The sequence below is a fragment of the Salarias fasciatus genome, chromosome 5 (assembly GCF_902148845.1).
Source record: "Salarias fasciatus chromosome 5, fSalaFa1.1, whole genome shotgun sequence".
In the NCBI taxonomy this organism is placed as follows: Eukaryota; Metazoa; Chordata; class Actinopteri; order Blenniiformes; family Blenniidae; genus Salarias; species Salarias fasciatus.
This window is the reverse complement of record NC_043749.1, coordinates 30,243,039-30,265,737: the sequence shown is the minus strand read 5'-3', so window position 1 is coordinate 30,265,737 and position 22,699 is coordinate 30,243,039. Positions and strand designations below refer to the sequence as shown.

The following is a 22,699-nucleotide window of genomic DNA, read 5'->3' as shown; positions in this document are numbered from 1 at the left end:
GTTTGTTTTGCAGTACCTGTAGCTGTGAATATCTTTTTTTGTGGGTACGCGACCATAGGACTGAGCAACAGTCCAGATGAGATAATACTAAAGACTGAGTGACATATTTGACTTATTAAAACGCTGACAACAAAAACTCAAAGTGGACTACCACTCATAAAAACACATAACTTCAAAGATTTGCCTCAGAGGTCTAAAGTAGTTGTCCTCCTCTGAGTGGTGGCGAGCCATGTCTGTTGTTGTGTGAGCTGCGCTTCTTCCTTTGCCCAGCCAGGCCCTCAGATCAGCATTGGGTCCCACTGAGCTGATGAAGAGCAGGTTTGCTGCATTTTTTGCATTTATCTTTCCAGGAATGTTTCTTCCTCCACTGACCTTGTTTTCAATTAATCCAAGGTGAGCTTTTGTTCATTGAGATGTAGGACATGGCACAAATCCCTCACCTCCTCTCCAAACTGAGGGCTGTCATGGTCCCAGTTGTCAGGATGAAGGACTGTCATTTTCTTTGGACTCCTAATGTAGTCTCTTTTCTGCTGGCTGGGACACTGGCCTGGCTTTGGTACCTGTGGTTGTGAAGAGTCGTCTTTCATACTTTCTGGCACTGCTTGAGTAAGTCCATGATAGGAGACTTGACGACTCTTAACTCTGTTCCCTTAAATTGAATCTCTTCTTCTGCCTGGCTAGCTTCAACTGCATGCTGCCCTGTGTAAGAACTGAGATTTTAAACGTGTTTCACATACATCGTCATGATCTCATGGACCTTTGGGAGTGTGGTTTTCCGCTCTGAAAAAAGTCAGGCGAGTTTTCATTTCAGTCAGATATCTGCTGTCCGTGCAAGATTTTTCAGGAAGTTTACAGAGCACGGCTATGATAGCAGACCTTTGGATTTGGCCCTCTCTGCTCTCTCCTCGTCTTGTCTTCTAAAGCCTTTTGAGTCAGATGTGTAAATTGGGAGCACGCTCATTTAGCTCTTTAATGTTTCTAGTGAGTAGCCGTACAATGAATAGAGGCTGATAAGGAAGGCCTGGGAGTCTTTTGTTCCCCTTGTTGCCTCCAGTGCCTGATCCACAGACAGCTCCAGTCTGTGATTAAGACAATGCCACGGTACAAGGCCTGAAAAGTCATCCTTCACTCCTAGCGTCACACTGGCCCCGTCACTGCAAAATCCTGCAGCAATTCAGTGGTGAAGACACTCTTGACAAGCTGTTCATCAGCTCTGGTTTGAGATGAGCAGCAGGCAGCCTATCCAGCTCAATAAGGAAAATGGAAAAAGCAATGGACTCCATATCTCCCATCAATGCTGGTTTCAACCACAGTTAATGTTGATTGTGCCCCACACTGGTTCACGTCATCACTGGTGTTGGAATTTACACCTAATTTCTCCAATCCTCCTCAGGGGTTTCTTCTTCACCTGTGATCAGGTGCGTGGGAAGGTGTTTTAAGTAGAGGGGGCTGGCAACTGAAAAAACAGTCAGGTGAGTCTTTACTCCAAAACTCTCTTCCTCTGACATGACAGGTAGTAAGGATAGATTAAAAAAAACATCAACAGATGAACACAAGTCCCACAAACCAACAGCAAGCAAAAAACAGAGGAACATATGGAATAGCCAGCGGCAAACGGTGAACAGAAAAGCAGAATTTCCACGGCGAACACCATGGCCAAAAACTTTGAATGTCTGAAAATAAAAACAACACAGACAGTTGTTAGCAACTTATGCTGTTGCTGCTGCAGCTACTATTACATTACTTATGTAATCCAAATGAATCAAAGGAGGCACAAATTGTTTAACCAATAAAAATGCACAATGTTACCTTTTTCCACAATGAATAAATTATCTGATCTTATCGAGTGGCTCAGCTTACTGTCTGCCATCATTGTTGCTGGATTGCTAAGAAGCTCCTTCTGGTGGGAGGAGTCTCCTCAACCAACAATTTAAAATTATTTCTTTTGAAATAGATGTCTCCACATATTCCCACAGCTCTGTGTAAATACATTCACACATACTTTATATATATTTATATTGTTTTTTTTTATATAATTAAAGTCCGAGTTAAGCAAAATCAGCCATTTTCTTCTAAACACCTTAAATAGGTCATGAATGTATTTCTTTATAACATATAAAAGCCATTCCTCCATTTATGATTTCATTTTGGAGGTAGACTTCACAGACTTTTTTCAGCGCTTCTGTGTTCAGGATTTAATGGGCGGGTCAGAAATCAGGGCAGCGTTACGTAACGAGTCCCTCGTTCGTATAAGCCCGCCCCTTAGCTGAAGCGATACAAATACATCTAGCGCATTAGCATTAGCTCGCATTCGAGTCTCGGATAGCATCTCGTACGACAGTTTGCAGCCAGCTAACCAGTCAATCAGTCAGCTAACCAGACATATCACGTCCACGTCGCTCGTGCATCTTCTCTGAGTGCCACAGTGTGCAGGGTAACGATGCTGTTAGCTAAATAAACCCACGCGGCCCGCCTCGCGGGTTGCCCTCGTCCCCGGGGGGGGTCGGCTCACCCGGGCCCACCACCGCGTCGCGAAGTGCGGCCGGGTCTGGGAGGCCTTCTCCCCGGGGGTCGCGGGGGTTCCTCCACAGGACGGTGTCCGCCGCGGAAGGCAGGTCGGTTTCGGAGGGGGTCGGGTTGGCGGTTGGCGGCGGCGACTCTGGACTCGCGCCGGGCCCTTCCCGTGGATCTCCCCAGCTGCGGACCTGTGACTCCCCGCCCAGGCGGGTCGACTCGGCTGGCGCCTGGCAGCTGGCTTAGAACTGGTGCAGACCGGGGGAATCCGACTGTCTAATTAAAACAAATAAACAACCATTCTGATGGAGACTGTGAGGAACGAGGCTGAGCACTCTCAGCATCTGACTCAGAGTCAGTTTCTGGCTCTGATGGCTCAAATTGGTAGGGCTGGGTCCGTCTCATGAGGCTGTTAGCGCTAGCTTCCATTGTCATTGTAGATGTCACTGTCACAGTCACACGGAGGCGGCTCCCTCCCGCCTGTGGGCGTGGCTCCAGTGCTTCACAGCAAAGAGAAGTGCTTTTTTCCATGACTTTGAGACCTTATTTTATATACTTAGCAATTTTTTTAATCATTCAAATTTGGCTCAGTGGTTAATGACACATGTTTATGCAGTGTGACAAACTCATAATACAAATTTATTTCTGCTTTACTTGGACTTTAAGTTTACAGTAGTTCACAGCAATGTAAGGTGCAACAGCTTGCAGCCACCACCAGGGGGGGATATGTGTGGGTGTGTGGTGTGGTGTGTGTGTGTGTGTGGTGTGTGGGTGTGTGTGTGTGGTGTGTGTGTGTGTGTGCATGTGTGTGTGCGTGTGTGTGTGTGTGTGTGTGTGTGTGTGTGTGTGTGGTGTGTTGAGCAAGCGAAGAAGCGAGAGGGGAGAGAAGAGAGAGTGGGTGTTTTTGACAACGGAGTCGGGAGGATTAGCCCCTCTGGGCTTAAACCCAGAGAGGGCGGGGGGAAAGGAAGACACGCAGGGGAGGAGGGGGTGGATTCTTCTCAACCCTTCTTCCGTGAGCAGAGGCGGGATGACGACGAGTGGGTGCTTGCGTGTGCAAAGATCCAAAGGTCTGGCGCCTGCGCGCTCATGACGGGCGAGTTGCGCATTCTTTTATAGGGGGGAGTCAATGTTATTAAAAGGAGGGAAGATGGAATGGCCGACTTCTTCTTTCAAACACATGGACGACACAGCTGCCTGTGCGTCCCTGCAGATCTGAGCTGAGAGAGACGTTTGCTTGCTTGATGCATGTGCGGCACTGGAAAGTAAACAGAATCACACGTTTAATGAACAAAACCAGTTTCAGTTCACGATTAAAGAAAACACAAGCTTGAAAACTAGTATACTTCTATCCGCATCTGCTCAGAGAAAAATCTGTGTTTTGCCTGCTGAGTTTCAGCCGGTCTGCATCTTTTAACGGCAGCACTGCTGATGTGATGACAACACATCAGCAGTCATGCAAAGCAGTCCCCCACCCCAACTGTGACCAACCAGGTTGCACATTCTCAGGCCTCACAGTCGCCATCGTGAGATGGGGCAGTGGTACTGCACCACTGTGTGAGGCTCCTGTTGTGTGGGAGTTGAAAAAACGGTATTATTGTTATTTCGTCCCGAGGGACTGAGCTGGCCACATGCCCACGGCAGGGGTCCCCTTTGGCCTCTTTTTGAGGAGGTCGCCACAAGATACATGACTCTTGTCATGTATAGTTTAGTCCAAGGGTCCCCAAACCTTTTCCCTTCAGGGCTATAACTTTCCCCTTCTCTGATGGCGGGCCGGGGTCAGTTTGTAACAGAAAAACTGTGTAAAACCTGTCCAACTCAATAGAAAGCAGCCCAAATCTCCATCTCTGTAGAAAATGCACATTAAAACCGTGAAAACCATATTTGTATGATAAAAAAAAAAAGTCACAAACCACCTGACGTGTTCAAATGATTGGCAGAAACCCATCCAATCTGGCAACACAGAGCCGCTCCAGTCCTATAGTTATTTTTTGTGTAATTTGGTGTCGTTTGATTTTCCTACAAAGACAAAGCACAAAATTTTTATTCTACTAATGTACATAATGATTAAATCACGATTATTGCTATGCATCCTGCTAGAAAACATGACTCAGACTTTATTTTGAAATCAGTTTTATTTTGGAACACGGATTTACTTTCCTTCCGGCACCGATTATCTTCTGTTGGGATTGACGTGGCAGGGCTCTGGCATGCAGAAAAATAGGACCCTTCTAACCACCAGACAGCCTCCGTAGTGGCGCCGTAGCCAGACCGTAGTCGCACTGTTCCTTTTGAGCACAGTTTAAATATTATTTGATATATGAACTGCTGCCATTGTTGCTGCTCAAAGAAAGAGATTCATGTTGATCATATTTTTGCTTCACCATCCATGAGAGTCCACAGCAACGAATTAATGCAACCTTATTTTTTGAATGCATGTCAGTTTTTGTGATGTTTTTTATTGTTTGTTTTTTCAGATGATAAAATGTTTTGTGGCTCCAGACAATTGTTATTTCTTGAAAAATCATGAAAATGAGACTTTTGGTCATGAAGCCTGCAGACCGCTGGCTTTAAAGAAAGAAGGAGCCACTTTGAGCAACAACATCAGAAAAAGTCAGATTTATCAGTAATGAAGTTCAAAACCTTGGGTAACTGCCAGCTCTGTATATTTCCTGTTAAACACTGTCTTATGGCAGTAACTCCAGTTATTGACTCTTTCCTCGATCTCTGGGTGTGCCGAGCTCTTGGAGGCACATAACCAGGGGTGGGCTGGCCATCGGGAGATTCAGGAAGTCTCCCGAACTGCTGGTCTATTCCGGGCCGGTGGCCGGAAGTTTCTTTTTTTTTTTTTTTTTCTTGTCGTTTGTTTGTTTTAAACCCAAACGCAGCTGCAGTTGACCGCAGCAGGCTGGCCTTGCAGCCGCAAGGCAAGCACAGACTGGGTTAATGATCTACCGCGGCGGTTGGCAACTGGTGGCCCACAAACAATAATGTCTGGCCCGCCAGATGAGAATCTGAGGCTCCTGCTTCACAGAGGCGTTAACACGTCCATTAACCTGTCGGTATCCATCTCCTCTTAAACCGCCTTTATTACCTGTGAAACACCTTGAAAACCTCTGATTCAGTGAACAATTTGCTATGCAGCTCCTGCTGCCTTCAGGGACACTTTGTAAAAGTAGCATGCTGATAGACACCACTGTGTCTCAGTCAGCAGTTAGCTGAGCTGTTAGCCACTGACGAACTAGCTGGCTTTGAACGATTCCTTCGTGCTCCAACATCAGTTGACGGGACGCAATCTCAACTTCCGAGACGGTGGAAAGGAGATTTAAACCCTGAGCGTCTCGGACAGAACAGGAAAGGTTGTGATTGACGGACAGTTCAGTTCTGAGAGGAAGGATCTGAGCGGCGTAGCGATGGCTTGGAGAGAACAAGGGGAACATTGCTTTGGTATGTTGATTTCTGGGTTTAGCCTGGCTGTTTACTGTTCTATTGTTGTTTATCTTCATCTTGGTTCAGTGATCATCATGTTGCACTCAGGAGTGAAGGAGCTGCAGATGAAAGTCCCTCAGCTGTGAGGCGTTCAAGTTCCAAAGTCACAATCCGACTCTTTTCAGATCAGAGGTCTTGTAAAACATTTATAAATACTCACAGTAGGCGCTTCTATAGGTTTGCTTCATATTCATTTCCAGGAAAAGCCTTCATTCACAACATAGAAAATAGTTCTAAATTGTTGGAAATAGGGAATTATAATGATTTATCATAATGTACTTTCCACATTTCACACACATTGTTGTTTTAAAAGACAGTTTGAAACAAGTTGGTGACTGGAGACAGGCAGCCACAGTAACTCCAGGCTGCTTTTGTCAGGTATTTCAAAATTCATCTTATTGTTTCTATTTTTTTTTTTTTTTACTCTACTGAGTGGAGCAGTAGATGATGAAGTATGAGCAGCAATCTGTGACAAGTAGAAGCAACTTTTATAAACTACAACATTTTTGACATTGTTTTAACGTTCAAGAGTGGATACTTGTTTAGATTGGAGTAAAAACATCTTTCATTATGTACGTGTGCATGCCCCCCAGCCCCCACCCCCCACCCCCGCGATTCAAGTGCCCAAACAAAAATTGGCACCAAGCCAAATGAAATTGCCGACGCCTGGCATAAATCATTAAATGTACTCACACACATTCATATGTTTAGATTGTTTTCATATTGCCAACAAAAGTATTTGTGTTAAAATTATGGTTCCACTTGCATCCTTCATATGATTGGTTAAAGAGTCTCTCCAAACCAAGCTCCCAGGCTGAATTTCAACCCCACCCCGCCCCTGAACATAACTGATAAAACATGCTTGAGAGAAGCACAACCAGTGAGGGAGACGGCTGAATAAGTGCCCATAAAAACAGGAAATGACGCACACCCTCTTCAGAGTGTCAGTGAGTTTTTTTTTTGTTTTGTTCCGGGAATCAGTGAGTTGGCTGAGGACTTCTTTTGGGGGCAAGAAGAAGCTTGTCTGGATCTGAACTGTTGCTGTGCTAAAGTTTCAGGTAAGATCTTCTCACAAAATGCAGAACTGGGAAATTTGTTGTTTGTTAGTGAGGTGAAATCTCCTGTTTTTGGTATAAAATTAAAAAAAGATCTTTTCTTGAAGGAAACATCAGTTTGACATGAGACTTTAGTTTCAGGTTTGAGGGGTTTTTTTTTAAATTTTTTTAGCTCTTGCTTTGTCAGGAAATGTTTAAAACATGAGCTCATCTTTTTTCATTTGCACATTGCCCTATCTTTTAAAAAAAGAGTCTGAGCTTGTGGCTGAGAAAAAAGGGAGAGATGGTTAAAAGTGGCTAAAACAGCAACAAGAATAGAATAGAATAGAATAGAATAGAATAGAATAGAATAGAATAGATAGAATAGACTTTATTGTCATTGCACGGGGGACTGAAATCTACTGACAAGACAAAATCGGTTATGAAGAAAAAAAGATAAAAGTGAACAACAAACTACAATCAAATCCAAACCATTTTGAGAGGTTTGCCTTTTTGTTTGTTTTGTTTTTTATGTTCCTCAGTGTTTAATATGTGTATTGAGTAGTGAGGTCTGTTGAACAACAGGCAGTGAAGGAAGCATGAGTCCATGATCGAAAGGACAAACATGTGGAGACAGAACAGCCTGGTGTCAAGAAAGGAACTTTTCATTAACCTACACATAATCCTCATAATAATATACAAAATACTAAACTAATAATTACATTATTGTCACAACGTCATTCATTGTAAGTTTCTGTTTCTCTTTTGTCTCCTGATTGACTTGAGCAGTGAGAATCTGAAAGGTTTTCTGCAGTTTGTCTTCACCTGTGTTTTTATTATGTGTTCGTAACATTTTTGATTCTAAAAAAGACACTTTAAGGTAAGAGAGTACTTTCAAACTTCCAAAGGTCGTAATTCTTTGAGGTTTGAACTTTCAGAAGTTTGAGTTGAAGTTTTTGAGACAACTTGTGAAAGAAAGATATGATGTAATTTGTTTTAATGGGATTTTTTACAGCATTTAAACATTTTCTTTGCTATTTTACCTCAGTGTTACAAATAGGTATGATTTTACAGTTCTTAAGTTGACTGAAAACTGGCAGTTTTTGAATATTCCAAAAGAAATGGTTTTCATGCTGTCGGCATGAAAACATCTTGTAACAAGTTTAATTTTGGGGAAGAAGAGAGAAGCGCTGCAGTGTGAGTTGAGCTGCTGTTCGCTGCTCCAGAAGCCATGGTCTCACCACTGTGGCATCTCTCTCAGCTGCTGCTCTATTTCTGATCATGTCACGTGACTCCTGATGGCCCTGTTTGTTACTTCTCACTGAGAGCAGTATCTTCAGTAAGGTTCACAGTTAATTTTTAAAAAAAATACATTTTCATTAGGATTAAACATGGATTAAACCTTTATGAACTTCAAAAACAAACAAAATGTTATTTCAACTGGTTGGATTAGCCTTGAGGTGCTCTTATACCTTTCACACTGACATACTGAGTCCACGGATCACTGTGGCGGTGGACTGCAGTGGACGCCACGGTGCCAGGTTGTGTGTGCAGTGGTTCCCCCACAATGCTGGAAATAAGGAATCATTGTAAGCATTATGACACTTTCACGATGCTGTGCACGCAATCATTAAATGACTCAACTTCTCCTTCTGCTTGTCTCATCTCCACCTCACAAACTTTCTTCTCTGCTGGATCCATTTATTCTTCCTCATTGTCAGTTAGTAGATATCTGGCAACAGTATTGGTTCTTTGATGGTGTGAAATAAGTCTTCCAGGTTCATTATATCCATCATGCTGCAGTCCAGCTCCTTCTCGAAATAACAGGCAGAGATGATGATTCACCTTGTCTTTTAGATTGTTTTATGAATGTATACACGGTCATGCTGGACAATCCACATGGAATTTAATCTGAAGGTCAATCTGCCACAGTCTGTGACAATGCGAGATGTGAACAAGATCAGATTGAGTTGTAGGAGAACAGAGCACTGTCTCTGCTTCATGTACAACATTCCTCCTCCAGCTCTGCTCAACTACACGGCATCAATCCATGTTTTTCACACGTCATATGCAATCCAGCAGCATCCACCAGTGATGCGACATCAGTGTACAAACAAGTTTCATTCTCTTCCATTTTTTTTATCAAGAAATTTATCTTGTGCAACCCAGCACCATGGTGCATGGCAGACTGCCACCACAGCGATCTGCAGGCCTTAACAGACTCAGTATGTCAGTGTGAAAGAGGCTTTCGCAACCCAAAAATCTCTGGAAACATATTGCTCCATTTTCTTCCCAGCAAGTCTGTGGAGAACAGTATTTCATCATGGCTTTTGACACTCCCACACAAAGTACAAAACACAGATGTTCTGCGGATACGATGACCTAATGTTTTCCAGTAAATGATTACCATTTGTTTGTGCTACCACCATTCCTAACAGAGTGATTGTTGATTAACTTGTGGATTTATATGTGACAGCAAGTGGAGCAGCTCAGAAGATCCCAGGAACATCTGGACGTGGAACATGGCTTCTTCTAATGTGGCTTCTTCCTACACCTCGGGAAATATGATGGTGGTCACCCACGTGCTCCCAGTGGGTCCCAGCGGGGCGCAGCAGCCACCGCTGCAAAGACACAAGTTCAGGAAGGGACATCCCGAGGCGCTCGGGGTGAGTTTCTGATAACAGAATAACTTGAACACACTGTTTTTTGGATTGACACTGACAGAAACAGATGGAAATATAACAGCCTGGGATTTTTGTCAAGCCCTATAACCACGGTACGGTCCGTGAAGACATCAGGACATGATTTTATGTATTTGTCTATGTATGACAATATACTATAATAGCTTGGTGGGTAAATAATGAACTTGTTTAGCCAATGATTTGTTCCTAAATTGTATTATGGGCTTCAGACTGCCCAAATTCATTGAACATAAATCTTTTAATAATCTATCCATCTTTCTATTGAAATAATTCTTGTTTTCTGTTGAGATACTAATGAATGAAAAACTGAGATAATTAAGTGTGGAGCAGACCTTCCAGAGAAATCAATGAGAATTTTTTTTTTTAATTATTTTCTGGTTCAAAGACGTACTGAAAACTTTTGAGGATCACTACATGAAGTTGTTACTCATTTTTTCATGACACCATTGAGTTGAACTTCGCAGAAATTTCACTGACTGCCCAATATCTATGCTCTATCTATTGATCTATCTATAGCTGGAGTCCAATTCAACATCAACGGTCCAGAGAAATTAAAGAGTGTTTATAGCTCACAGCATAGAGCCGGTTATTGGTAGTCAAGGAGGCCGGAAACCGATATTTATTGCCAATATTCACTTGCAGTAAAATTAAAAATATTGGTGTCAAATTTTGAATAGTACAAAGCATCTAGAACTTCTGTAGCTACCTCCTGTTTTTTTTTTGTTTTTTTTTGAAAGAAAGAACATGTACAAACTGGAGGCAATCACTCAGACAATCAACACAAGAAAACAAAAGCAAAAAGATAAGAAAAACAGAGGGAGGTGCAAACAACCAACCAAGGTGCAACAAAACCAACAAAAGTCAACATCAGTCTAAATGTGCACTCATCTGAGCCTTACATGCTGAAATCAAATCAAAAGAAAAGAGACACGTCTCTGTATATGTAGAGACCTGGGGTTCGCTAATTCATGTTTTGGTTGCTGCATTGCATGCTGGGAGTTCAGGGGTGGGTTGAGGTTGGTTAAACCGTGAGTGAGGGAGGTTTGTACCACCATAACTTCAGGGCTTGTGGGCCAGTTTTCATAATAAAAGCCGTTGCAGCAGAGAGATGTCTCCTGTCTTTTCTGCACACTTCGAAGTCATCGCTCACCACAGTATTTTATGAGAGGCAGTACCAGACATCCTTTTCAGTGACAAAAAAAAAAAAAAGATCAAACTGATTTTTAAAACAGTTGAAGGAGGGATTTTTGTTCTTCTATTACTACAGTGAAAATGACACTTTCCCAACAAAAGAAGTATAATAAAAGCAGATGATATTATCTGGATTTGTGTTTTGTAGGTTAACAATAGAGTTTACAGGTTTTTCATTGTTGTTCATCTTTTTCTGAGCGAGGGAAATATATGCCTGTTAGCATTGAAATAATAAGTGTTTGTGTTTTGTATTCAGTAAGTGAAATGTTTCTCATTTTAATCTGTTCCAGTAAGTTCCACGACTATTGTGCTAACTGTTAGCATGTCCATGGGTTTTCCCATATAAGTTAGCATAAAGCTAACCGGACTTTTTTCACAATGGTTGTTGTGATTTACTGTGTTTTACGGCATCATGTCCGTGTGTAAAGCAGAACTCAGCCTTTACATGATTAATCTGCCAGTCAGGAGACAAATCTCTTCTCTCCAGAGCTTGTTTCTCTGACAAAGCTTCTTCGCTTCTCTCCTCTTTGCCCCTATATCTATAGCTCTATGCACATACATCTATCACTCTGCAGTCACCGTCCTGATTTGCTGCTAGCCCTGCTGGCTCTGACTTTGACCAATCAGATAGTGCTTTGGGCGGGACAATGCTGGAGGCTGAGTGGCACGGCTGAATCTGAGTCAACATAATTCTGTTTCATATTGATCTCTTATCGGCTTTCGGATTAAAAAATAGGCAGATGCCGATATGCGTCAACATGCGAAACATGATGATCGGTCAATCATCGCAGAGTATCCAGGAGGCTGTATTGTTTCACCATATGTGGATATCTGTCTGTCTGTCCATTTGTTCATCCAGATGTCAAAATGCCTCCTCTGCAGGATTTTTTTGTGTCAAACCCACTTCAGAACCCTGCCTGGGCATGGTCCCAAACTTGGCCAAAAGGTTTTGTTCAGTTGCCATATTGTCTGTCTGTCTGTCTGACGGGCCAGACGGATGCCTCGGCGGCCAGTGTGTCTGTCTGGGCTGTGAGCTGTGTGATCCCCTCACATGAGGGTCTCTAGTTGTATCAGATTCTCTCCATTCTTTCCAAACACAGTTTGTCATCGGTCGGGTTTCTTCTGTTTATCTCTGCAGACTGTTCAGATCATTATTGGGGCATTGACGCTGCTGTTTGGGATCGCGACGGCTGTCCACCAACCTTCACTGGGAGTTTTCAGTGGGATCTTTGTTTGGGGAGCTTTGATCGTGAGTCCAGTTTTTATGTTCCTCTGCCTTCAAGTCACCTCTGTCTGTCTTCACATCCAGTTATTATCAAGAGAAGGACACAGTGTACATGACTTCAAAGGCAGGGCTTGCATTTGGGTCATTGAACTCAAGTCACTTTCAGAACATGATGTACAGTGATGACCTCCGCGATGCTGCACAGGACAGGATGGCGAGAGAAACCACCAAACAGGAACAAACCAGAATCCACAACCAGTACCTTCTCCTGCTCACACTGGATTAGATTAATCTCATCCAGAATTGGGTTCTGTGCTCACCTGAAGAGGTGATCGAGGAGGACAGTCATACTCAAATATGAGGGATCAGTGGGGAGAGCAGTCGTCTGACAATCGGGAGGTTGTTAGTTCGATTCCCGTCTCCCCCTTTCTGCATGTTGAAGTGTCCTTGGGCAAGACACTGAACCCTGAATTGCCCCCGGTGGGTGGACTGAGCGCCTTGCATGGCAGCTGCCTTCACCAGTGTGTGAATGTATGGGTGAATGCGATCCTGCAGTGTAAAGCACTTTGGTCTCTGCTAATGCAGATGAAAAAGCGCTATATAAGTGTAGTCCATTTACCATGATAAAGATCACCAATACTGACAAAATCCACTTTATCCTTAAGAAAGACCAGTGGCTTTGTTGTATTTGGTTATTCTTAATCTGATTATAATGTTTCATTTGATAAATGTTGTTGCAGTACATCGCCTCTGGATCTGTGACGGTGGCTGCTGAGAAGTATTTGAGTCGTTGCCTGGTGAGTGACACAGATGATTTCATTTCAAATTTATTTATGATTCCATTTTGAATTTTGATAAATGAGAAATTTTGGACTGGATTGCAAAAATGTGGAATAGCAGTAGTCAATGTAACTTAACCTTTGTCACTTTTGAATGTGGGTTAATTATATATTGCGTTGGCCTTTGTGGGACATTCCTCCAACAATAATCAAAATTAGCTAAAACATTTAGCTGAAAGTCATACTAGAGAAGCTAGAGAATGTATATGATGTATGAAGTCCCAACGGAGAGGCATTTAGCATTGATCCCAACAGCTTTCACCATTTATTTTAAGCCAATCAATCAGAGCTTACAGCTTGGTGTGAGATAAAACATGAGTGGGATGATTTGTGTGGATTGAATGTGATCTGAGTCTGTATAGGGGATTGATCCTGTGATCAATGATAGTTGACTTCAAGCTTTCTTTGAGTGAGAATAAATTTAAAACACTGGCATTGCCACTCATCACAAGACAGATCCTTGTATTTGGCAGACATTTTAAAGAGTTTATCAAACTTTTCTGTCTCATATCTCGACTCTCTTTTGTTGCCAGATCAACTCTTCTCTTGTGCTCAACATCATAGCAGCAGTTGTTGCTGGAATTGGTGTCATCCTCTTTGCGCTGGATCCCGCAGTCTTCTTCCACTACCCCTACAGTTATGTAAGAATTCTCATAGTTATTTGAAAACCTCCACAGTGTACCTTTTGTGGCACTGAGTCATCTTTCTATAACCTTCATTTAGGGGTGAGGTCCAAAATATTCCAATAACTGTGTAGACACTTTGTGTCATCAAATCTTCTCTTTGGCTTTTTTTTTTTTTTAACTCCAAATCATGCAAAGATCTATGTACTGATGTGCAGCAGTTCTCTCTTTTAGCTTTTCAGGATGAGTTGTATGCATGTATTCCGAATTCCCTGTGTGCAGATACTAACTAAAACTGTCTTCAGGATTACTATGGTGGCTACTCGGTCGCGGTGGCTGTGTTCCAGTTCCTGGAGCTCATTGTTTCAATCATCGTGGCAGCATACGCCTGTAATGCAACCTGCTGCTGCAGAGAGGTGAGTCAGCTCCACACTGTTGATCTGTTAGTGTTGTTTCACCAGATTAGTTACCGTCCTTCAGATGAATGAAGCATTTATGTGAAAACGGTGCTCGGAGCCACTGAAAACATAACTTTGACAACAGCTAATGAGGTGGAAATTTTTGAAAATGCTCCAACTCTGTGTCTGTGTCGAAGACAGAAACTGTATCTGACATCTCAATAGAAACGGACATTGTTTTCAAAACGTTGCTGTGTAAACTCAAAGCTTTTCATGAAATAAAAAAAAAAACCAGAAAAACTGAACATTTTCACTTGAAACTTTCTCATGTAAACGGGGCCTGAGTGACCGTCTGTGTTTTTTATCTTCCAGCAGCCACAAGTCGTTGTTCAAGCTGCAGAAGGTCCGGTCACCTCTCAGGCTCCGCCCCATTTCCAAGCAGCATCTGTTGCCCCAGCTCAGCCAAACCCTCAGGTAGATTAATTCTGTTTGCAATGTGAATCTTTTCAATGCGAGTTGAAATCCCACTGACAGTGCACTGTTGTCTTGCAGGTGGAGCCCAGCTTTAAAAACCCATTGTATCTGGATTCTGCTGAGCCTCCAGCTTATCAACCAAACTGACCCACACACATTGAACCTGATCATTGCAAAGCTGCAGCTTGAGCTTGTCTTTCTTTTTCTGTAACCTTAAAATATATCAATGAGACATGAGAGACTTTCATGGAATGAATTTGAAGGAGCCTCATGGTGGTAGACGTGGATTCTGCTTCTGACTTTTATGAAGCAGGGAGGAGAGATTAAGGGAGAATGTATCAGAATGGTAAATGGACTGCACTTATATAGCGCTTTTCACCCTGCACTGACAGAGCACAAAGCGCTTTACACTGCAATATCACATTCACCCATTCATACTACAGTGGAGGCAGCTGCCATGCAAGGCACTCAGTCTCAGGTTCAGTGTCTTACCCAAGGACACTTCGACATGAAGACAGGGGAAGACAGGAATTGAACTAACAACCTTCCAATTGGGAGACAACTGCGCTCCCCACTGAACCACAGCCGCCCCGGAAGGTTAATATATGAGTACAAGCTGCAGAGTGATGTATCATTACTGAAATATTATGTGTCAGATAATACATTGAAAATCAGTGTGCAAAGTGGATTTGGTTTGATGTTATTCTATGAAATTAAAACGCTTCAGTAACCCTCCTCTGGTCTGGAACTGCTTCATAATTACCTGATGAACACATGCGTGGTTGACTGTTTCTTGTAAGTCAGACACGATTTGATTATTTCTGAAAAATTCCATGTGTTTTATCACAATTTTGAGCATGTGTTTTTCCAGCCAGTCAAAAAAATGAAGAGTGGATTCAACAAACAGAAAATATTAGGTATGCACCAATACAACGGGTCTGATACTGCAGAGTCCTCATTTTATCACCTCCTTTTATAAAAATAAAATCTCCAAATGTGTTTTGTGTTAAAGCTGCGATAAGTACTATTGCGTTGCTCTCTCCTGATTCCCTTGTAGAATTCTCTAGGCATGTTCATACCGACTTGGGTCGAGCCAGGACCCCTTTTTGGAAGTGTGAATTTGTAAATCAGCCTCCCCAAAAATAACTGAATGGGTTCTCACCGTCGAACCAAAAGGGCAGAGCGGGATGCACTATGACTCAAAAATGACTCAGTGGGGTGCGTCATGGCGTCACATTGACGTAATGGTCACGTGCTCACTCACTGGAAAAGTTGTTTTTGTGTTTCGTTGACAGTTATGCCCCAATAAAATTTTCAGCCCAGATATACAGAAAAACGCTTGTTTCGCTGGAACTGGGTCTGCCTACGGTTGCTCTTCGCCATGCTCAATGTGCGTGCTCAGGATAAAAGGAAACGATGTCCCCACGATGGGGTTACGTCTCATGCGTTACGGAAGCCTCACACGGACAAAAGTGCGGCAAACGAGGAAAGTTGGCTCGACCCAGGGAGCGACTGTGTTCTCACTGCATCTAGCCGGGGTCGACCTCGGACCTCCTCGAAGCGGTCCCGGCTCGACCCAAAGTAGGTCAACCCAATGTGAAAAACGTGTTCACACTGTGGCTCCCGGCTCGACCACGGGCTGCTACGTCAGTTAGGTCGAGCCAAATACCTCTGGTGGGAACACGGCCTCAATTTAGGTTCAAAATGTATGCAAAACCTTCACAGTTGCCTCATCAACTTTTGATTGGAACATGATCCAAAAAAAACTCTTTTCACCCTGAAAAGTAGCCAGAGCAAATGACAGCATTTTTCTGACAGGTGATACAAAAACTGAACTAAAAGAAATGTTCAAATGCTCTACCCATCGTTGGGCTAATCTATTTTCTGTTATGGATCTGCATTTCAGACCCTGCGTACACAACAGTATTTCAAGTGAAAATTTTTTTTCCATTTTCTTTTCAGAAAAGTTTCATGTTTAAAAAGTTGTTTACAAAGCAAAGACAGAAACACTAAAAATGATGTAGTTAACATGACAGGCCTGTCACGGTGCGTGACACAGAGACTCAGGTGTGGAAGGTAATCAGATGCAGGTAGAAGGTAAAACAGGTTTATTGAATATATGATTAATTAATCAAGTCTGGGATGTGGGTCCGAAGGCCGAGTCTGAAGGCCGAGTCTGGGGGGAACCAAGTTCCGGGTTTGAGCCTGACGGCAGGCAGCGGAGGTGAGCCAGCTAGAGCTGCACGGCGGGCAGAGCTGGTGCCGAGAGCGCCGACGAGGTGGAGTAGTCCCAAGGGGGGTTTTCCAGAGACGTGGAGGTGTGAGCAGGCGAGGTGAAGGCAGGCGAGATGAGAAAGGAGGTGGTGTGGACTGAAATGGAGAGAAAAACAAGGTGAGACCGGAGCACGGGACCTATAGCAAGACATGAAGAAACTGAAGCTGAACTGACTGAAAAAGTTTTACGGTCTGGCATCGAAGAGTGGACAACAGCCAGCTTAAATAGAGAGGCGCAGATGGAACAGATCAGGCCACTCTCCGAACAGGTGACTCCAATGAAGTGATTACACCGCCCACCCACAGCACGCCTGCCTGCAAACAGAAGGGGAGGGGGAAAGACAGCACAGAAATCCAGTGGTCGAGGAGCGGGCATGACAAGGCCATAAGTTGGCACTGGTTGTTTTTATCATAAAGCCACCCACATGCAAACATAGATGCGCTATAAGTATCAAGCATGGGAGACATTGGCATGGACAGCTGACAAAGATGGTTTGTTAACCCTACAACTACCAAGTTCCAGGACCATGTGAACTGGGAGACCTGACGAACAGCCATTTATTTGAAAGAGGTGTGCTGGAGCTTGGACACATCGAAACATGCATGACAGTAGTGCTGGAGAAGCAGGTATGGAAAGCACTGTTCTGTTTCATTGGAAATAATAAAGTAGGAAGGGGTAAGCATTAGGGGTGCGGGATTAAATCGTGACAATATTTCTGATTCAAGTGAAGAGCTGTCCACAGCGAAAAAGCCTATCAGACTGTGAGCTATTTAAACCTCTGTTTGTGACCTGGGGGGCAGTAATGCGCCATTGCTAAATGTAGTCTGCCAGAAACTGACAAGAAGAGGTAGAAGGAAAGCAATGGGGCTCGCAGCCATGGCTAGCAGTGGCGGCTAGTGGCGGCTAGAGGCAGCAGACACTTTGCTGCCCACTGACCAAAGTCAGAATGACGTCGGGTTCTGAAAACATTAGCATTGAAGATGTCTCTGCCACTTTTAAATTGTTCTGTAGCAGCATTTTGGGCACCCAGTGGAAATAATGAAAGACAAACGAGAGACAGGCAACACACAGAAATTTGTAAGCACTGTCAGAAGATAGTACTGAACACCAGGGCTAACATGAGCACGAGCACTGTTTTGACAGACCACCCCTAATGGTTACATATTGGTACATATGTTTGCACTTCATAAAAGCAATATTTCATTTTAGTTACAGAAAGAAGTTCATGCTCAAGCTAAGGTCATGCATGGATGCAAATTCTAAAACATTTAAAAATGCACCAGGATTGTTTTGGAACTGTTAAATGAAAAAAAAAAAAGTTGGTTTGTCTCATGATATATTGTCATTTTAGTTTTCTTGAAAGTAAAGTTGAAATATTGTCTTGTTTCGTGAATCCAATACTGTGTCTTGTCTTTTCTCATGAGCTGATCGTATCGTCACTCCCGTCGTTAGCATTGATCAGTCCACTTACTCATTTTGTGGTGTGTTCTTCAGAACAAATCTGTCATGATTCGTGTTTGTCCTGTCTGTGTTTCTGTGGCTGTGTTCGAAACCGCATACTGCCTACCACATCCTTCCATACTCATACTGTCCATACTGCATCCTGCATACTCAGTCCATCAGACAGTATGCAAAGCGTTTACACTACACAATAACCCACAATGCATTGCACTCCTCCCTGAGCAGAAATCGACTGGCTAAAGCTGATTTCACTTTAGCTCTAAACTTTAAATGTAGAACTTCATCGAGATTTTTTTCATAAATTAGGCGACAAAGTGGTCGTTTAGAGCTGGAGTGTGTCGTTTATTTGTCCGAATATCAGCCGTTTATGATTTTGTTCGGACGAATTAGGCAAAACTCAAGCCAGCCGCAGTGAGCAACGCACTTCCGGTTATTTTCACAAAAATAAACCACCCCTTTCCCATGCAAAATACCTCAGTCATAAGTCTGTGCTTTACTTTGAAAACAAGAAATAAACCGTTCCGCAATATATCCCACTTAACATCGCCGTTTGGACCGTTGTCCCGTTAAGGGGTGTCAAACTCATGCCAGAATATAACCACACTCAGCTTTGTAAATGTACATCATTAAGAAACAGTCACTGTGAACTGAATAAAGTTTATTAAAATGACTAAATAACAAGATAACCAATAATATGGAACAAATTTTCATAAAATCTTTTACAGGTAGCGTCAGAGGGCCATACTGTAGGTTGAATCCCCAGGTTCCTCTTCTGTGCCTCTTCTTCAGTGGAGGTGATACTAGGAAGGACTTCCGTGTGTCCTGGGAGTCCCTGGACAGCGTCATCCAGCTTGTGGCAGACAAGGACCATGGATGGGGAAAGTGCTTTAAGGTCTTGGTGTTTGTGTACTGGCTGGCCTGTGGGACATCCTACGGGTTGTGTCAGAGGCATTTGACATTCCCCACACCACCTGCCATGACATGATCCACGAGGTCAGCGGGGTCATTCAGGGGGTGTTCAGGAGGCTCATCCGCTTCCTGACAGGCAGCAGCTGGAGGAGATCGGCGCTGGATTCCAGCAGCTGGCTGGTTGCCCGGCTTTCTCCAGAGTGGCAGGAAGCATTGATGGGTGCCATGTCTGCATTGTCCCACCTGGGAGGTTTGCGGGGGACTATTTCAACAGGAAGCTGTTCCACTCCGTTCAATTTCAGGCCTTATGTGACCACAAGGGCCGTTTTCTGGACATGGTGGTGGGCTTCCCTGGCTGTGTGCATGATGCCAGGGTCCTGAGGAGCAGCCCCTTCTCTGTGCACCAGCTGTACCCACCTCCTGAATGGTACCTGATTGGGCATGGCGGATACCCTGCTTGGCTGAGCCAATCTGCCTCCTGACATCCTTCAGGGAGCCTGTCCGCAATGCCATGGAGGGCAGGTTCAACACCAGGCTGTCCAGGGCACGGGTGTGGTGGAGAAGGCTTTTGGAGTCCTGAAGACGAGGTGGCGCTCCATTTTCCTCAAGGCACTAGAGGTGAGAGTGGAGTTTGTGCCTGAGGTCATCACTGCCTGCCTCTTCCTGCACAACCTCTGCATCGCCACCGGGGACATTGTGGAGCCTGAGCTGGTGGAGGAGGAAGGTGGTGGTGACGATGGAGAGGAAGGACATGAGCCAGTGCAGCGATCTGGGGACACACTCAGGAACAGACTGGCAGCCTTAGTTTCTGCACCGACAGACCGGGTTCTTCTTCTGCAAGATCACGATTACTGTTAATACAGGAAGTTCTGTTTGTGAAAATGTTCAAGTAGTTGTTATTGTTTTAATGAACCCTGTTGTAAATAGTTAGTGCCTCTTAAAATCCAACCCCACGTCCAAGTCGTAAGAGGTGGAAACAGGTAAAGTACAGGATTGCCAGGCAGGCCAAGTATGATGGGAGGTTCAGTCACCCTGGCAAATACAGTAACAAAGAAGGCCTGTCTGGATCAACCTGGAAACACGCTGGCCAACGGGGCTCTGGTAAATGTGCAATAAAACATTGCCTATCGGTGAATCTACTGAAATATTTTCAACAAATATTGTATTTCCCTCTTCTACATCTGTACAAATTATTAATATTTGAGTTTTTGTCGTTCCATTCAATTGTCTTTCTTTTAATCATTACCTGCTCCCAAAAAAGACATAGCTCACATTAATGTATGAAACTTGACACAAGATGACAACTGTTTACCAAATAGTAGAATTAAAATGCCTTTTCTATTTAAATGCATAATTAAAATGTATGATTAATCTGTCTACAAAGCATTTATTCATCCAGGTCATGGCTATCCAACACTGCCACCACTCACTCTACTCAAACGTCTACATCCCCGTACTATTTTAAGTTTTTGAAAGGTGTAAATGTAACACTGGCACTGTAAAATATTATGTGATGTGATCAGATCTTATCTTTTCTGATCCTATTCCATTCAAGGTTACAGTCACTCATGTAATGCACACATTTATATGGCAAACTACAACAGACACGCTGACACTGAAAACTCTTTCCCAGAACATTTATTCTACATTCCAGCTTATTGTTTATTCAGGAATTTGTCTATGATTTCCATCAGTTTCTCGTCTCTTGCCCGACTCGATCTCTCTCGCTTCTCTCTCTCCTCTCGACGCTCCTCCCTCATTCTCATGTCCATCCACTCTCTTCTCTCCTCTCAGTGCTTCGTCTCTCCTCCTCTCGTCTTTCCCTTGCAAGTCGCTCTTCTCTGTTCTGCATCTCTCTCCCTTCTTTCCGCCTCTCCTCCGCACGTCTCCCTTTCATCAAGCTCCTGGAGGAAAGTGACCCAAACGTCACGTTTCCCCCGGGACACGGCTGATGTGGATGCGGGGAGGAGGGGAGGGAGAAGAGGCCACTGCTGCAGATGGTGCCACAAGATGAGGTGATGAGGACAGGGGGCGCTATTGATGGCCTGTCCCCCAACACCTCATCCATGGCACCAAACCACTTCCAGGTGGCAGCAGTAGGCTCCCCCCCTCCATGCTCACCCCTGTGCGAGGAGCCTTCAGTTCCTACGAAACACAACAACTTGCACAGCACACACACATGCATGGTCATGGTTCTGATCATGATTTGAATGCGTAACTTTTCAACACCAGTCAATACCCACCACCATTTTTTATATTAGTTAGTGTATTTGTTCGCACTGGCACTGTAATTCTTTTGTTATTCGACTCATTTTGTACTTTGCTTGAGGTTTTCCACTTCTTCACAAAGGAAGCCTCCACCTTCCCTCCAAATGACTGTCCCTGATAAAGGCTGTACAAGAAAAACATTTGTTGACTGTATACAGATGCAACAACATCTTCTGCCCTTACATATCCACTGAGGAAAACTTCCTCACCCAGAATGGGCCATTTAATAGTGTTATGATCATTCAAAGACAAAAAAAATACTAACTCAAAACCTCGAACTGCGGCATTGCGCTGCCCGGTGAAGAGGGGCTCGTTCTCCCCCCTCTATTTGATGAGGCGCTGCGTGTCTTTGTCGGTCCCTTGAAGAAACACAACCAATAACGTTGAGGTATGCGAACTAACGCGAACTAATGCGATCTAGGTTAAACATCAACCATGTTAATAAGTACTTCTACACCACAAGTCCTCGTTCTTGGCAAACTGTATCGATAACACAGTTTGTACTGCTGACGTTATGTGGCATTATGTGGGTTAATGCTAACAGGCGGGAGCGACAACACAACATAACATTACATCTAAAGCCCAAAACAAAGAATAGAAAACCTATGCATCTTCATCTGACTGCATACAAGCAATGAAGTCGCTAAAATACTTTATAATTTACTTACATTTGTAAACTTGCGACGGCTCGTCCACCATGATGCTGCTGCTGTTGTTGCTGCTGCTTCTCCGTGCTCATCGGCTTCCGTTCTCCCACTGTCCGTCGCGTTGCATCTTGGGTAATTTCAGTATGAGTAGTGAACACACGATGTATACTCAACATTTCTGGCGAATGCAGTATGCATCCGGGAACTTCTCGCTTACTCAAATCACATTTGCCAGTGTAAACGCACTGCATATTTAATAAGTTAGCATGAGTAGTAGGTAAGTACGCGGTTTCGAACAAAGCCTGTGTCTCTTTTTCAGGCTGTGGGGCTTCTCCCCCTGATGAGTGCTATCCCCTCCCTGATGTCGTTCACCTGTGCCTGATTGGTCATTGCAGTCACCTGGTACATGGGGTTCATAAGGAGCGGTCTGTGTGAGTTCTGGATGTCGGATCGTCTTGTCTCCATGCCTTGTGTCCTCCTGTTGTCGTCGTTTGTTTATTCATTCAGTTAGTGCAACAGTGAGAGCTGGATGCTGTGCTCCTGTACCACATCAGACTTCTAGTGCACTGCTCTCCAACCCTGATCCTGGAGAGTTTAAGTGTCTCCATCATCTACACAGTGAAGGAGACTCGGCGTCTTCAACTGTTTAT

At 43.8% G+C, this 22,699-nt stretch overlaps 2 protein-coding genes and 2 long non-coding RNA genes across 5 annotated transcripts in view; 1 reads left to right on the top strand and 3 right to left on the bottom strand.

Annotated features, from left to right (window-relative positions):
* The window catches only part of LOC115388443 (membrane-spanning 4-domains subfamily A member 15-like), a 68,222-nt gene that overhangs the window by 16,822 nt on the left and 28,701 nt on the right, over positions 1-22,699 (bottom strand). The window lies entirely within an intron of this gene.
* On the bottom strand, positions 2,597-22,170 carry LOC115388447 (uncharacterized). Its single transcript, XR_003931479.1, has 4 exons — positions 22,160-22,170; positions 16,126-16,128; positions 6,835-6,841; positions 2,597-2,705 (listed from the first exon to the last, which is right to left on the bottom strand). It is a non-coding gene; the product is annotated as an uncharacterized LOC115388447 (long non-coding RNA).
* Positions 6,913-15,224, top strand: LOC115388442 (membrane-spanning 4-domains subfamily A member 15-like). Of its 2 annotated transcripts, none has more exons than XM_030091595.1 (8): positions 6,913-7,061; positions 9,514-9,703; positions 12,069-12,179; positions 12,896-12,952; positions 13,528-13,635; positions 13,923-14,033; positions 14,391-14,489; positions 14,568-15,224. In XM_030091595.1, exons 2-8 carry the CDS (start codon positions 9,560-9,562, stop codon positions 14,634-14,636), a joined length of 699 nt encoding a protein of 232 aa, XP_029947455.1. In that variant the 5' UTR covers positions 6,913-7,061; positions 9,514-9,559; the 3' UTR covers positions 14,637-15,224. The 2 variants fall into 2 exon arrangements, with proteins under 2 accessions (XP_029947455.1, XP_029947454.1); XM_030091594.1 differs by having other exon boundaries at positions 14,388-14,489.
* Positions 16,583-18,335, bottom strand: LOC115388448 (uncharacterized). The gene is made up of 2 exons (XR_003931480.1): positions 16,939-18,335; positions 16,583-16,859 (listed from the first exon to the last, which is right to left on the bottom strand). It is a non-coding gene; the product is annotated as an uncharacterized LOC115388448 (long non-coding RNA).